Genomic DNA, 13,576 nt, shown 5'->3' on the forward strand with positions numbered 1-13,576 from the left:
CTTAGGAGATCCCTTAAAAATGGGGAGTTGGGGGGGGGGGGGGCGGCGGGGGGAAGATGCTGCTGCTGAGCTCTAAGCAGTGTGAGGAAAAGATCAATTTGGTACTGAGCTAGAACACATCTCTCCAGGACAAATCTAAGGTTCTCAGGGTATCCTCTGGTTCACCAGCATTGGTTCCAGTTTTCAGTAATGAAAAAAGAAAGGAAAGGAGAATATGAACTCAATTAATTGATGTTTGGGGTTGGGCACACATCCTTCCTTTCTCCATTAAGCCACGAGAAAAACACCAAATGGGCATTGATATTTGTTCCCAAGAATAAGGAAAGAAATGGAAGTGATTCCCAGGAAGCCACTTGCCTAAACCTGTCCCGAGGGAATGCAAGTGGACCCATCTTCTTTTTAATTAGTCGTAATCAGAATGTTTTCTGAAGGCACATGGAAAGGAGATGAATCTGTACCATTCACTGCTTCTGAACAGCACTGTCAATTTTTCCCCTTTAAGCCACCCTCCTTACCACCGTTTTGCTCTCTATTTAATTACAATACTGTCAAAGCTCATGGCATTGCTTGGAAGGAGAATAAGAAAGCATTACACCCATGCTCCTGCTGGTTTTCCAACACTTCTAAAAAACCAGTTTATGAAATTAATGCTGCCCTCTTAATTTAAAAATAAAAGCCCTCTCCCTTCCTGTATCTATATACATATATTTTTAACTTGGCTGATTGAGGAGGCCAGTACTGCATTACTGGAAAACCAAATGTCACCTTATTCCATCATTTTACACTAATGATATCGCTGCGATAAACATAGCCATACTACTCAGCTCCGAATTGCACTGGGGTCTTTTGCAGTTTTAGACCCAGAGTGAGGGAATCACAATAGAGCTAAACTTAAAAAAAAAATACCTCATCTATTGATTAACCCACATAGAAGAAAGAGTAAAAATGTTCTAATCTCTATAAAGAAAAGGGTTTAGAGCAGAAATTTAAATAGAACGCAGTTTTTTAAAGTGAGCGGTATTCTAATATCAACTGTGTGGGCGTGGGTTTTTTTTTTTAATTACTGGATGTTGAAACAGAACACCTCCTAGAAGCATTCATGTGCATCAGTCTATCAAACCATTTACTCAAATTAAATGTGTAATCCTTCAAATGCCTCCTTTCAAATTAATGAGTTTAAGTAGCTTGAGTTCACCTGAAAAGATCCTGTAGGCACCTGACCTCCTGAATTCTTTCCATTAATTGCACTGAAACTTGTTGGAAAAGGCTGCTTACATGGGCATATGAATGTTCGTATACATTGCTTTAAAATGCAAGATTAGTATAATTCTATAGCCTCTTTTCCTAAATCTCTTTTGGGGATCAAGGGCAGTGATACAAATAACAACAAAAAACCCAAAATCTGAACATTCCTCAATTGAAAGCACTGCAAAATTTTACATCACAAACCACAGGCTAACACTGGAGTATTTCGAGCCTCCAAGTAACAGTACAAAAAGAGAAACATTACCATTAAGTTTTTTTTTTTCTTGTTTGGGTTCCTTTGCTACAAGAAATATGACAGTCTTTAAACTGATAGGTAACTAGCAGTTTTCACAAGGGGCACAAAGAATGAGTCAGTTTTCTACTCAAGAAAGTTTAAGGTGCTTATGTAAATATCATAATCAGCCATCACCATCCGCAAATCATTTCTCACTAACCACACAAAATTTTAAGTCAATCTTTTGTCTCCGAGTTCCTGTGTGGGCCCCTACCTTGCTTTAAGAAAGCAGCTTAACTCCCACTAGAAATGTTTGTTCTTAGTGGAGGGTCCAACTGGGGCTGACCACTTGAAACTCTGGTCCTGAGAGTGCGCAACCTTGGCACACCTAGCGGCCCAGTCCCACCAGATGTGCAGTTTTCAGTTAGTGTGGCCTTCACGATTAATCTGCCATTAAAAATTGGAGGACTAACACATGCTTCTTTAACCCTTAAATTTCAACCAGCCAGGTTTTTGAGGTGTATTCTCAGAGGTGCCCTGTTTCTTTCCTTAAAATCCTTGGTAATCTTTGGCGTTGCTACTGCTCTGCCCGCCAATGTTGGGGAAAAGGCAGCCAAGTCTTACCTAATGTAGTCATTTCTGCAAAGGATCATGCCGCTCTTGGTGTAACAGGACGTGCCGATGTCGCCCAGCTGCGCCTGGCAGCAGGAGCACTTGAGGCACCGGCTATGCCAGTAGCTGTCCATGGCATACAGCAGAAAGCGGTCCGCAATCTTGCCCCCGCAGCCTGCGCACCGCTTCCAGGAGAGGGAGCCGGCCGTCACTGGGGGCGGCTGGGAGCTGCTGCCCGGATTCACCATGGTCTGCAGAGGGCGGGAAGCAGACAGGGAGAGAGAGACAAAACAGGGGCAATGCAAAAGTTAGTAATCTCCGCGCTAGAGAGCGAACCCGTTCCCCCCCAGAGCTGCTGGAAGGAAGCAGCAGAGCAAGGGCGGGAAGGAGGAAGACGGAGAGAGGGAAGGAGGGAGTCTTGCCGGCAGCAGCCGCCTGTTTACTTTTCTCAAGCTTTGTTCTGGGGCCACGAGCTCCTCTCAACTTTCCAGCGCTCGCCGCCGCTGACAATTTCAGCTCGGGTACTGTCAAAACTCCGAGAGCCAGGCTCCGCGGCGCGCTCCACCCCTCGCGGCGCCTCCTCCCGGCCCCCGCCTCCGCCCACCGCCCCCTCCGCCCACCGCCCCCTCCTCCCTCCTTCGCAGCCCGCCTCCAGCAAATGAGGGTCAAACCCACCCACCGCCGCGCCCGGCCCCTCCCCAGGCCCCGCAGAGCCTAGAGCGCTCGCCGAGGGGAGTGGGGAGGCGGCGGCCCCCGCCGGAGCCACGTTCCCTCCCGAGCTCTGCCCCGGGAAGTGCAGCTGCAGTTCACAAGTTGGAAATAGTTCGGCTTTCTGAAAGGGAAGGAGGGGAGGAACCAGCAGAGGGGAGATGGAGACCATGATGGTGGGAGGGAAGGCGAGGAGACGGTGTGTGTGTTTGCGGGGGGGGGGGGGGCGGGGGTGTAAAGTTGCGAAACTGGTTTTTCGTATTTTAAACAGCACCTTTCACATGCCATTGTGGTGACCGCCATCTCCCATTATTGTTCCAAATCTCATTTCATTTTGAAGATCAATCAGTGTTTTCTCTGGGTTTTCAGGACACAGGCAAGAATAATAGATCATTGAACTTTAGGATGCCTGTTAACTTCCTATACAAACACTCTCCACTTTGGTCTCACTAATCTGCCCTTGATCAGCAATTTAAATGCTAAAGCTTTGTTCCTCCAAAGGGGCGGGGGGAGCCAGGGGTACGTTACAGATAATATGCGAGAAGGAACTGTTAAAGGATGCACAAGTTATCTCCGAGCCAGTCCTGCCGTCACCAAAAACTGCTTTTAAAAATCCCCCACTCTTTCTAATTAATGTCACGAGAGAAGCAACTGGGGTATAATATAGGAATCAATTTATAAAGCTTAGCCTAAACCGATTAATTTGTTGCCTCCAATCCTGGGTCCAATAAAGTCCTCGTGTTCCTCCAGTCACTTATTCTATAAAAAGATCAAGTTATTTACTGCCAATTAAGCAGCCTGTTTTGTCTTTGTCCTCTGTAAGCCGAGAGTGTGGGCTCCCCTCGAGGCTCCCGGCTATCTGCTCAAGACGTTCAGCTGATACCTCAGAAGGGAGAGGGCGAACTTTGCCTGTCCCCAGCCCAACTTGGCTACTGCAGGAGGGAAAAAAAATAAATAAATGAGGGGAAGGGAACGAAACAAGGACTCGGGTTCCTTAAATAGGCCGATTTTAAACACATTTCCTCCGAAAGAGTCCCGGAACGTGTGTCCAGTGACCGCACAATAAACCAGAATAAGAACTGCACCAATTAAGCTGTAACAAAACCCTGAGACTTTGGAAACAGGACCACTCTAAAACCCATTAGCATTGCATTTATCCGAATGCATCATACCTTTATGTAAATTGATTTATCTGATGCATTTACTCGAGGAATTGCTTTTTGTTACAATTTGCCCTAACCCAAATGAATCTGCATTTCCTGCCCTAGGTCTTTAAACACCCCCCCCCCCCCCCCGTTTTAATCGCTCCAAATTCCTTTTTAAAAGAGGAGAGGGAGGGAGGAGATTCCAAGCTCTTCCCCGCCCCCATCTTTGGTGAGAGGTAAATATATATGTATTTTTTTTAAAGGAAACACTACACTGAGAAAAGCATCCAGTAACCCCATTAGCTAAAGCTCTTAAGGACAAGCAATACCTTAATGCTGATTAAATCTAAAAGAGATGAATCAAGAGGACTGACCAGAAACTGACTCCCCTGATAACTAAGGACGGGCCCTCATCAAGTTTCATTTAGAGTTGGGGAAAAAAAAAGAAAGAAAGCTTTTAAGTTAAATAGGCTTATACTCTAGTAATTACATAGCCAAGCAATTTAGGTCCTGGGATAGTCAGTGAAATAGAAAGCAGAACTGGCAGCTAGAGGCAAAATCTGCCCCCCTTTAACAACGTCTCTGGTGTTTTTTAATGGAGACCAAGGGAGGGACAAACGTAGCGCTGGCAATTTGTAGTACAAAAATGGATGCTTAATTCATGTCTTGATTTTAATTAGGTGATTCACCGGATTTCTTCTGGATTGGAACAAAAGACTTATAAGCCAAGAGGAATTTTTTAAAAGAACCAGCAATACCCAATCTTGCTCACTTAGATCCTTTCTGCCACTGTTTCAAAAATAGTGTGTGCGGGGGGGGGGGGGGGGGGGGGAGGGTGGAGTGGAGGGTCGTGACTATTTCCCCCACACTACTTCTCAGACTTAAACCCTTATAGCACCTCCAGCCTTTCCCTTCGGAACTGAAAATATACCCACCTTCCCTCCAAGGTCTCCAACAGCCCCATCTCCAAGAAGAACCCTTTTGTAAGCAGGAACCGCTACAAAGCTGGCGGCCCGGGGCTGTCCTCCGTGCTAGCTCGCAGGCCGGCCTCGGTAGTTTCAGACTCGCGCATTATCTAAGCCGACGTATTGTTTACTTGCAATTTGGGACGGTCAAGGGAAGGAAGCCAAAGAAAACAGCCCCGGCCCAAATCGGCCCTCTCCTCTTTCTCCCCCCTCCCTGCCCGCGGCTCCCCAGCCGTCCCCTTACCTGCTTTTCCCCTATATTGCAATACTGCGAGAGGCGACGGCGGCGAAATGCGAGCGAAGCCGCTCGGCTTCCAAGGAAGGGGCGCCTCGGCTGGCGGAGCTGGAGGGAGGGGGGATGTTCTCGCAGAAGCAGGAAAGGGGAGGAGGGGGCTAAGGGCCGCTTTTTTTTTTTTTTTTTAACGCGCAGCTCTGAGGCTAGGTTGGGGGGCCCCGCGTAAGTGGCGGGCGGCGGGGAGCAGAAGTGTCAGTCTCGGTCCTCGCCGTTCTCCTCCGCCTCCGGCTCCGCGCGAGCAGCTGCAGGAGCCCTCGGCCCGCGCAGCGCGGCGCAGCGGCAGCAACTGCTGCAATCGCTGCTGCAAGTTTGGCAATGTGGCTTCACTTTGTATATTCCCCCGCCCGGCGGCCCCCGCCCCGCCCGCGCTCCTCCTCCTCCACCTCCGCCTGCCTCCCTCCCGCGCGCCCGCCCGCTCGCTCGGGGCTGCTGGCGGCGGCAGCGGCTCGGCCGAGCTTCCTGCACCTCCAGCCGGGGAGCGGCCGCAGACACAACAGCCCCGGGAGCGGTGGCGGCGGCGGCCGGGGGGCGAGTGCTCCCGGGAGGCGAGGAGCTGTGGCCGGCGGGGCCCGGCGCGCCGGAGCCTGCGCCGCTGCCGGGGCTGCTGCTGCCCGGCTCGGAGGCGGCGGCGGCGGCGGCGGCGCTGGCCTCTAGCCGGCTCGCTCGCTCCCTCCGCGGCTCTTACACATGTGTTACTGACAGAGCAAAATCCCAACTACTCCCCGGCTCTGCCGCCGACGTCAGCGACCCTCAGCCACTGGGCGGCCGGATTGTTCAGGCGGAATAATAAAACCTGCCAATCCGGGCAAGGACAAAGGGATGACTGAAACGAGACTCCGGGGGCGGGGGAGAGAGCCAGGCGGAGGAGCGGGCCGAGGCTGGAGCGGGGAAGGGCCGGTATCAGGTGGGGAGAAGTCACCCGGGCGCGGCAAACCCCCCCGGGGCGGTCCCGCGCGGCCCGGGAGGGCGAGTCGAGGCACCGGGGACCCACTTGCCCTCCGTGCCCGCGAGGTATCCCCGGGACCCGCCCCACTAGTCCCTCGGGGACAGCCAGTCCCTCGCGCCGAGAAGAGCCCTTTAGGAAACTTACTTCACATCTGCCTTGAAAATGGGTCTCTGTTGGGGTAGGAAGGCTTTCAAGAGATCTCTGAGCTGTGGAGATCTGTGCTGTGTTTTTTGAGGTGTTTTTGTTTTTTAAATTCACCATGTTAGAGATTTATGAACCTTAGTGGAAGTTTAATTCACAAGGTAGAAACAGTCAGGAACTCAGTAGTTCCAAAACACTGCCTGCTTACTTCCTCTTCTTCCCATCAATCCATGTATAAACTAAGGGCCCATTAGGCATTTCATAGGTATTTATCAACGTTGGTAAAAAGATCACAGTCTACTTTCAAAGTTCAGGAAAACTTTAGGGAAAAAACCCTTGCCCCTTGTATCCACCCCACTGTAGAGAATGAGACGCCAAATTTCTCTTAGCCCTCAGAGTGATGGAAGTTATCGCAGTATTAGAAATCCCACAGCCTCTGGAGAGAAGAAAAGTTATTTCTAGTGTAAATCAAGTTTTGAGGAACGCTTTAAGGGTGGTAGTCTGAGTGTCTCATTCAGTTCAGCCTAGATGCTTAAATACCTAGTCCTTCAACTTTTATCTGCTCTGCTAAATAGGTTTAATAAATCTCCGATCTGAGGCTAATATTAGGTCTGATTATTATTAGTAAGTTCCAGAGAGATTTTTCTGGTGGAAATTATCATGAAAGTGCAAAGCCCTTCTGCTAAGTATCATTAAGTAAAACCAGTCTTGTGGGACAAGTTTTCATATTGTATTACATACAGCACTGCTAGATTGAGAAAAGGGACCTGCAGAAGAATCTAGCTACAGACAATGCAGATGTTCAACATCTATGGTTTTAGCGTCTGTTTGGGAGGACTTCTGTCTTTCAAACCATCAAAACTAAGTCTGCAAAAGAAACTATAGTCGTTGCCTACAACATCAAGCAGAGGACATTTTTAAATATCAGTTAGAACACGCCTCTCTTTATATGTCTAGCACCTTGAAATGAAATGGCTTGCTTGTATTGATTGGAACTTAAAATTTCATTTTTATGGTCAAATCACTTTGTGCATGTATGAAAAATATTTTTTTAATCTTTAAAACTATAATAATAATTAAAATGTTCTGGATAGAAAACAGCTGCAGATGGGTGTGATTAAAGAAGGCCAACTTAAAAAAATGTAATGTTCCTTGAAGGTTGGTAAAAAAAACTCAATTAAACCAAATGATGAAAGGAACCCAGTAAACAATAATACATTTTAATCCCCTAGTTCAGCTTCAATTTGTTAATAATTTATAATAATCAAAATGAGATGACACAAGATCTTAGTGGGCTGCAATTAAGTTCTGATTTGACCTGTGGAAGTAAATTTCCTGCTCTGGCCCTTCAGTTTCTCATCCACAAATGAAGGAATCAAGCCAAATCATCTTTATCTTTCCTCTTTTTAAAAAAACATTATTTTCTATAGAACATTTAATACATAGGTCTGGAAGGAATTGTGGTGCTTTATTTCCCAAAGTATGTACACTAAAATGAAATCTTTATTTTAAAATGAAATGTTAGAAAACTAATCAAACATTAGATATCACGAAGTTATTGTCCAAAGGATCATAGTTTCTATGGAAGGAAAGGAAGAGAAAAGGATGGATAAAACTTTGAATACAGATCTCTAGGCTTGGAGGGGCCTAGGAGATGGTGTTTTGGCTCTGATTGTGAATGGAGTGAAGACTTTACACATGTCCCTGCAGATTGGAGTTGGTGAGAGGATGTTACCAAAGACCTTTATTTCCTAATATTGTGGTTATAGAAATACAAAAGCGATGATGGCTAACAGTCTCTATTTAGAGGGGTAGGAAGTAAATACATTCCCTGTAATCAAAAACCAGGTGTACTTTAACCAGAGCGCCACCTCTGGGTAGTCTTTATTTCTGCATTCCTTGCATTTAGCAGTCCTTTCTCATCTGAATAGTATCAGTAGTAGGATTTTGGTCTGCAAGAGCCTGCTATTAATAGAATGGGGTAGCAATGTTAATCTTTTATTTTCACTGATGCTAAATTTACAAAAACTGTGTAAATACGTGTTCATTACAGGTAAGGCAGTTCTTTATTCAAGTGTTCTTCAAACTGATATAGAACAGTGCTCAAAATAATCCTGCTACTGCTGCTGCTAAGTTGCTTCAGTCATGTCCAACTGTGTGCGACCCCATAGATGGCAGCCCACCAGGCCCCTCCGTCCATGGAATTTTCAAGCAAGAGTACTGTAGTATATAGTAAAATTGCCTGAATTCAAAATAATAATGTTATAGTATACCCAGCAGTTCAAGAAACCTCTTTTGATGTCATAGACTCATTTAGCTACTCACCATAAATGACAAATAAGAATACAGTGCTTTGGAAAAGAAAGAGAAACTCAAATTATTTCTTTTCTTACATTCTAATTAAATGTATTGATCTTAGATCAAGCCCACATTCTCCCCACTCACCCCAAAATGCTTTGTCCATACCTTCCCTTCTTGTCCTCTAAGTCTTCCAATCATAATCATTCTTCTGTTCTCCAGGTGATGGTTCTCTGAGAATATCCTGTAGACACCCAGAGGTTCCACACAGACCCACGTCACCATCTGTGCCCCCAGAAAGGCCAGATTATTTGATGCTGATACGGCAACTTCCACATCAAAATGCCCTAGCTCTTGCTCAAGAATAAACAAACATTTAAACCTTTTAAAGGCAATGTAAAATTGTTTTTGAAGGCAGTCTTTTTAGAAAGCCCCGCCTTTTTTTTTAATCTGCCTACCTTTATTGCTCTCATCATAGAGATCCCTTGAAATCAAAAGATTCAGTCAAAGTGAATCTGAAAAGCTTGAGTCTGGGACGATTTTAAAGTATAAAAGGTGTGGCGAGAAGAAGAGGCAATGATAGTTACCGACAGATGTCATGAGGAAGACAGAAGGCAAATGGCATGTAGGTGGCTGCCAGTTTTCATGGTGGTGGTGTTGGCTAGGGAGTGGGAAGGTATTGCACAGTAGTAGAGACAGAGAGACTGCAGCATTTCAGAATAGGGATTCCTCTACATTGTGACACAAATGAATTTATCTATGAAACAGAAACAGGCTCACAGACATAGAGAACAGTGCTGTGGTTGCCAAGAAAGAGAGGGTGGGGGGTTTGAAATTAGCAGATGCAAACTATTCCAGTTGAGCTACTTCAAATCCTGAAAGAGGATGCTGTGAAAGTCCTGCACTCAATATGCCAGCAAATTTGGAAAACTCAACAGTGGCCACAGGACTGGAAAAGGTCAGTTTTATTCCAATCCCAAAGAAAGGCAATGCCAAAGAATACTCAAAGTACCACACAATTGCACTCATCTCACATGCTAGCAAAGTAATGCTCAAAATTCTCCAAGCCAGGCTTCAACAGTATGTGAACCGTGAACTTCCAGATGTTCAAACTGGATTTTAGGAAAGGCAGAAGAACCAGAGATCAGATTGCCAACATCTGTTGGATCATCAAAAAAGCAAGAGAGTTCCAGAAAAACATCTATTTCTGCTTTATTGACTATGCCAAAGCCTTTGACTGTGTGGATCACAACAAACCGTGGAAAATTCTTCTGGAGATGGGAATACCAGACCACCTGACCCGCTTCATGAAAAATCTGTATGCAGGTCAAGAAGAAACAGTTAGAACTGGACATGGAACAACAGACTGGTTCCAAATCAGGAAAGGAGTACATCAAGGCTGTATATTGTCACCCTGCTTATTTAACTTATATGCAGAGTACATCATGCAAAACGCCGGGATGGATGAAGCACAAGCTGGAACCAAGATTGCTGGGAGAAATATCAATAACCTCATACGCAGATGACACCACCTTTATGGCAGAAAGCAAAGAAGAACTAAGGAGCCTCTTAATGCAAGTGAAAGAGGAGATTGAAAAAGTTGGCTTAAAACTCAACATTAAGAAAACTAACATCATAGCATCTGGTCCCATCACTTCATGGCAAATAGATGGGGAAACAATGGAAATAGTGAGAGACTTTATTTTAGGGGCTCCAAAATCACTGGAGATGGTGATTACAGCCATGAAATTAAAAGATACTTGCTCCTTGGAAGACACACTATGACCAACCTCAGTTCAGTTCAGTTGCTCAATTGTCTCCGACTCTTTGCGACCCCATGGACTGCAGCACGCCAGGCTTCCCTGTCCCATCACCAACTCCCGGAGCTTACTCAAACTCATGTCCATCAAGTCAGTGATGCCATCCAAACATCTCATCCTCTGTTGTCCCCTTCTTCTCCTGCCTTCAACCAACCTAGACAGCATATTAAAAAGCAGAGACATTACTTTGCCAACAAAGGTCCACCTAGTCAAAGCTATGATTTTTCCAGTAGTCATGTATGGATGTGAGATTTGGACTATAAAGAAAGCTGAGCACCAAAGAACTGATGCTTTTGAACTGTGGTGTTGGAGAAGACTTGAGAGTCCCTTGGACTGCAAGGAGATCCAGCCTGTCAATCCTAATGGGAATCAGTCCTGAATATTAATTGGAAGGACTGATGCTGAAGCTGAAGTTCCAATATGTAGGCCACTTGACGCAAAGAACTGACTCATTGGAAAAGACCCTGATGCTGGGAAAGACTGAAGGCAGGAGGAGAAGGGGACGACAGAGGATGAGATGGCTGGATGGCATCACCGACTCAATGGGCCTGAGTTTGAATGAACTCCGGGAGTTGGTGATGGACAGGGAAGCCTGGCGTACAGCAGTCCATGGCGTCACAAAGAGTCAGACATGACTGAGCGACTGAACTGAACTGAAATTATATTATGTATGGAATGGACAAACAAGAAGCTTCTATTGTATAGCATGGGGAACTATATTCAATAGTGTGTGACAAACCATTATGGAAATGACTATGAGAAAGAATGTGTATGTATATGTATAATTGAATCACTTTGCTATACTACAGAAGTTAACACAACATTGTGAATCAACTAAATGTCAATAAAATAACCTTTTTAAAGAGAATAGGGATTCATAATGAATTCATCTAAAAGACTATACTTCAAAGAATTATATCTTGGTTTTAAATACTTTAAATTTACCGTTTTTTTGTATTTCTCAAAATCACTTAAAAATATCTCACTAAATGTTTCATGTGATAAAGTTGTTGCTGTTTTAAAGTCTTTTCTTTTTTAAGCAATCCATATGTCTCTAATTTGGTAAATATGCCACCAAATTTATGTTAATCAGTATTTAGGAAGTTGTCATAACCTCACTTTTATAGGGTAACTTAAAAGCATAGTGAAAAAGTTAATTTTATTGAAATAAAACAATTGGAAGATCACTGAGGAAAAGGAAACAACATGAATACTATTGTGACTAGAAATATAATTTATGATATAGATTTTGCTTTTAATTATTCTACTTGATTAGAACATTTAAAACTCCTTGAAACCATGGGAAAGATGGGGAAGGTGATGGGAAAAAAGAAGATACGACTGTGACACATTGTTTTGCCTGACATAACAAGGCCACTTGTATTATAGTGGCAAGAAATGACTCATTTTCTTCATACATGCTTATCAGGGTAGGAACAGGACTTACAAATCTCCCACTTCTGCCCTAGAACCACCATCAGCAAACCTTGAAGTATATTTCATAGTGGTGATATTACAAGAAAGATTATTGGCCTACTCCTGCTAGCTTTCGGGACTGAATTCTGTCAATAATATTCAACTACCAGTGATATTCTGCATATATCACTGCAAATTAATTATCAGACTATGTATGTGAGTATGTTATATGTCCATTAGGGTCTTCAATTGGTCTACTGCACCCACAGGCAGTGCTTATTAAAGTTGAGTTAGATCTTACTGCAGATAAATTTAATTTTGTAATAGTTACAAAAGAGGATATGTAGATGGCTGGGTGATTTGTATATATATGTGAGGTAATTATTACTAACAATATATATTTAAATTATAAATCCACTAGAAAATAGCAATTCTATTTAACATTACTGTTCCTCTCTAAGACGATGGAAATAAGCATTTATTGATAGAGAAACTAAAGCGTTAAAACATAATTCATTCCCCCTATGTTCCCATTAACTGTTCTTGGTACAAGAAAGGCTAGTAGTTCAGAAATTTCATATATACCAATCCACAACTTCCTTAGTTACTGTCACTTTTAATTATAGTATTGAAATAATTAAGCTTTCTCTCTATGTGGATTTGTAATAAAATGTAATATTTTAAAGTGTTATACTGGTCTCTATTTGCTCACTAAAAAAATTGATGAAAATATGATATTTATTCATCTAATTATAATGAATGACCCTGGTGGAAATAGGGGAGTTCAATCCATACCTGTCCGTAGACTTGAAAAACACATATTTCTACTCTATACAGTGCCATAAATTTTTTAGAATAAAAAGAACAACCAGGTATGGATTTTTTTTAAATAATAAAATTGGATAACTCAATTGACTAAAATGTGTTCCCTCCACGCAGAGGTACACATTATAACGTCATCATTTATATTTCTCAACATAAATCAAATTTCATAATAAAATTGTTTTTGATGAATCACCACTTCTAGCTTCAAAACATTCTGACAGAGAAAGCAAATTTGTCGATTTCTCTGTATGATAAGAAATCACTGAAAATATATTTAAGACTTTTAGTCTAAGATGATCTTTTGCAGGGGCGGGGAGAGTTTCTTTTAAAAGGAAAATATTCAAGCCTTTTAAAATTTGGGAAAACAACTCAAGAATAAAATAGTCTTTCTTTCCAGCATTTTTTCAGAGCCATCTGTTGTGCTCTCTGACAGTAAGGCCAGGAGAAGTCATTACAGAACAATACTCTGGAAACAGTTGGCTTCAAAGAAAGAATGAAAACTTAAACAACACTACCTTTGTACATGTTTGTTCTAATTAGTGGGTTAAAACATCCAAGCATTGTACCCAGATGTCGCTCTCTGTCCTGTTTTTATCGCTTTTCTCCACTGAGATAACATTTAGCACTGCATTGAAATTTCTACTTACTGTTTGTGTCCAGTAGTAAATCCTGGCACATTATTAGAATATCTGCCTGTTATCAGCTCAGTCAGGGAATGAATTATTGACTATAACTCATTGCTAGGAAGACTACATATGACACTCCAGTGAAGTTTTGATAATTTCTAGAAGTCATGGTAATTTATGGAAGGGGGTTTTGATTGATCTCCCACTACCTATTTCGCACCTATCAGTAAATAGGACATATATTGATGGTCTACTTGAACTACATTAACAATATGAGGAATTCACAACTTAAGCATTTT

The 13,576-nt window shown here is 43.4% G+C and overlaps 1 protein-coding gene and 1 long non-coding RNA gene across 4 annotated transcripts in view; one reads left to right on the forward strand and one right to left on the reverse strand.

Annotated features, from left to right (window-relative positions):
• Positions 1-5,744, reverse strand: part of LMO4 (LIM domain only 4) — a 16,974-nt gene extending 11,230 nt beyond the window's left edge. Inside the window, exons 1-2 of one of the 3 annotated variants that reach the window (XM_006080494.4) lie at positions 5,155-5,744; positions 2,105-2,343 (exon numbers count right to left, since the gene is read on the reverse strand). In XM_006080494.4, coding sequence (XP_006080556.1) covers positions 2,105-2,340 — 236 coding nt within the window. In that variant the 5' untranslated portion in view covers positions 2,341-2,343; positions 5,155-5,744. Of the gene's footprint in view, positions 1-2,104; positions 2,344-2,535; positions 2,688-4,880; positions 5,021-5,154 lie in introns of those variants that run through there. The other 2 variants (XM_006080496.3, XM_006080495.3) reach the window with 2 other exon arrangements.
• Positions 5,745-5,970: 226 nt separating this feature from the next.
• LOC123334070 lies at positions 5,971-9,452 on the forward strand. The gene is made up of 2 exons (XR_006551828.2): positions 5,971-6,109; positions 8,813-9,452. It is a non-coding gene; the product is annotated as an uncharacterized LOC123334070 (long non-coding RNA).
• The last annotated feature ends 4,124 nt before the right edge of the window (positions 9,453-13,576 follow it).

The sequence above is a fragment of the Bubalus bubalis genome, chromosome 6, assembly GCF_019923935.1.
Source record: "Bubalus bubalis isolate 160015118507 breed Murrah chromosome 6, NDDB_SH_1, whole genome shotgun sequence".
Lineage (NCBI taxonomy): Eukaryota > Metazoa > Chordata > Mammalia > Artiodactyla > Bovidae > Bubalus > Bubalus bubalis.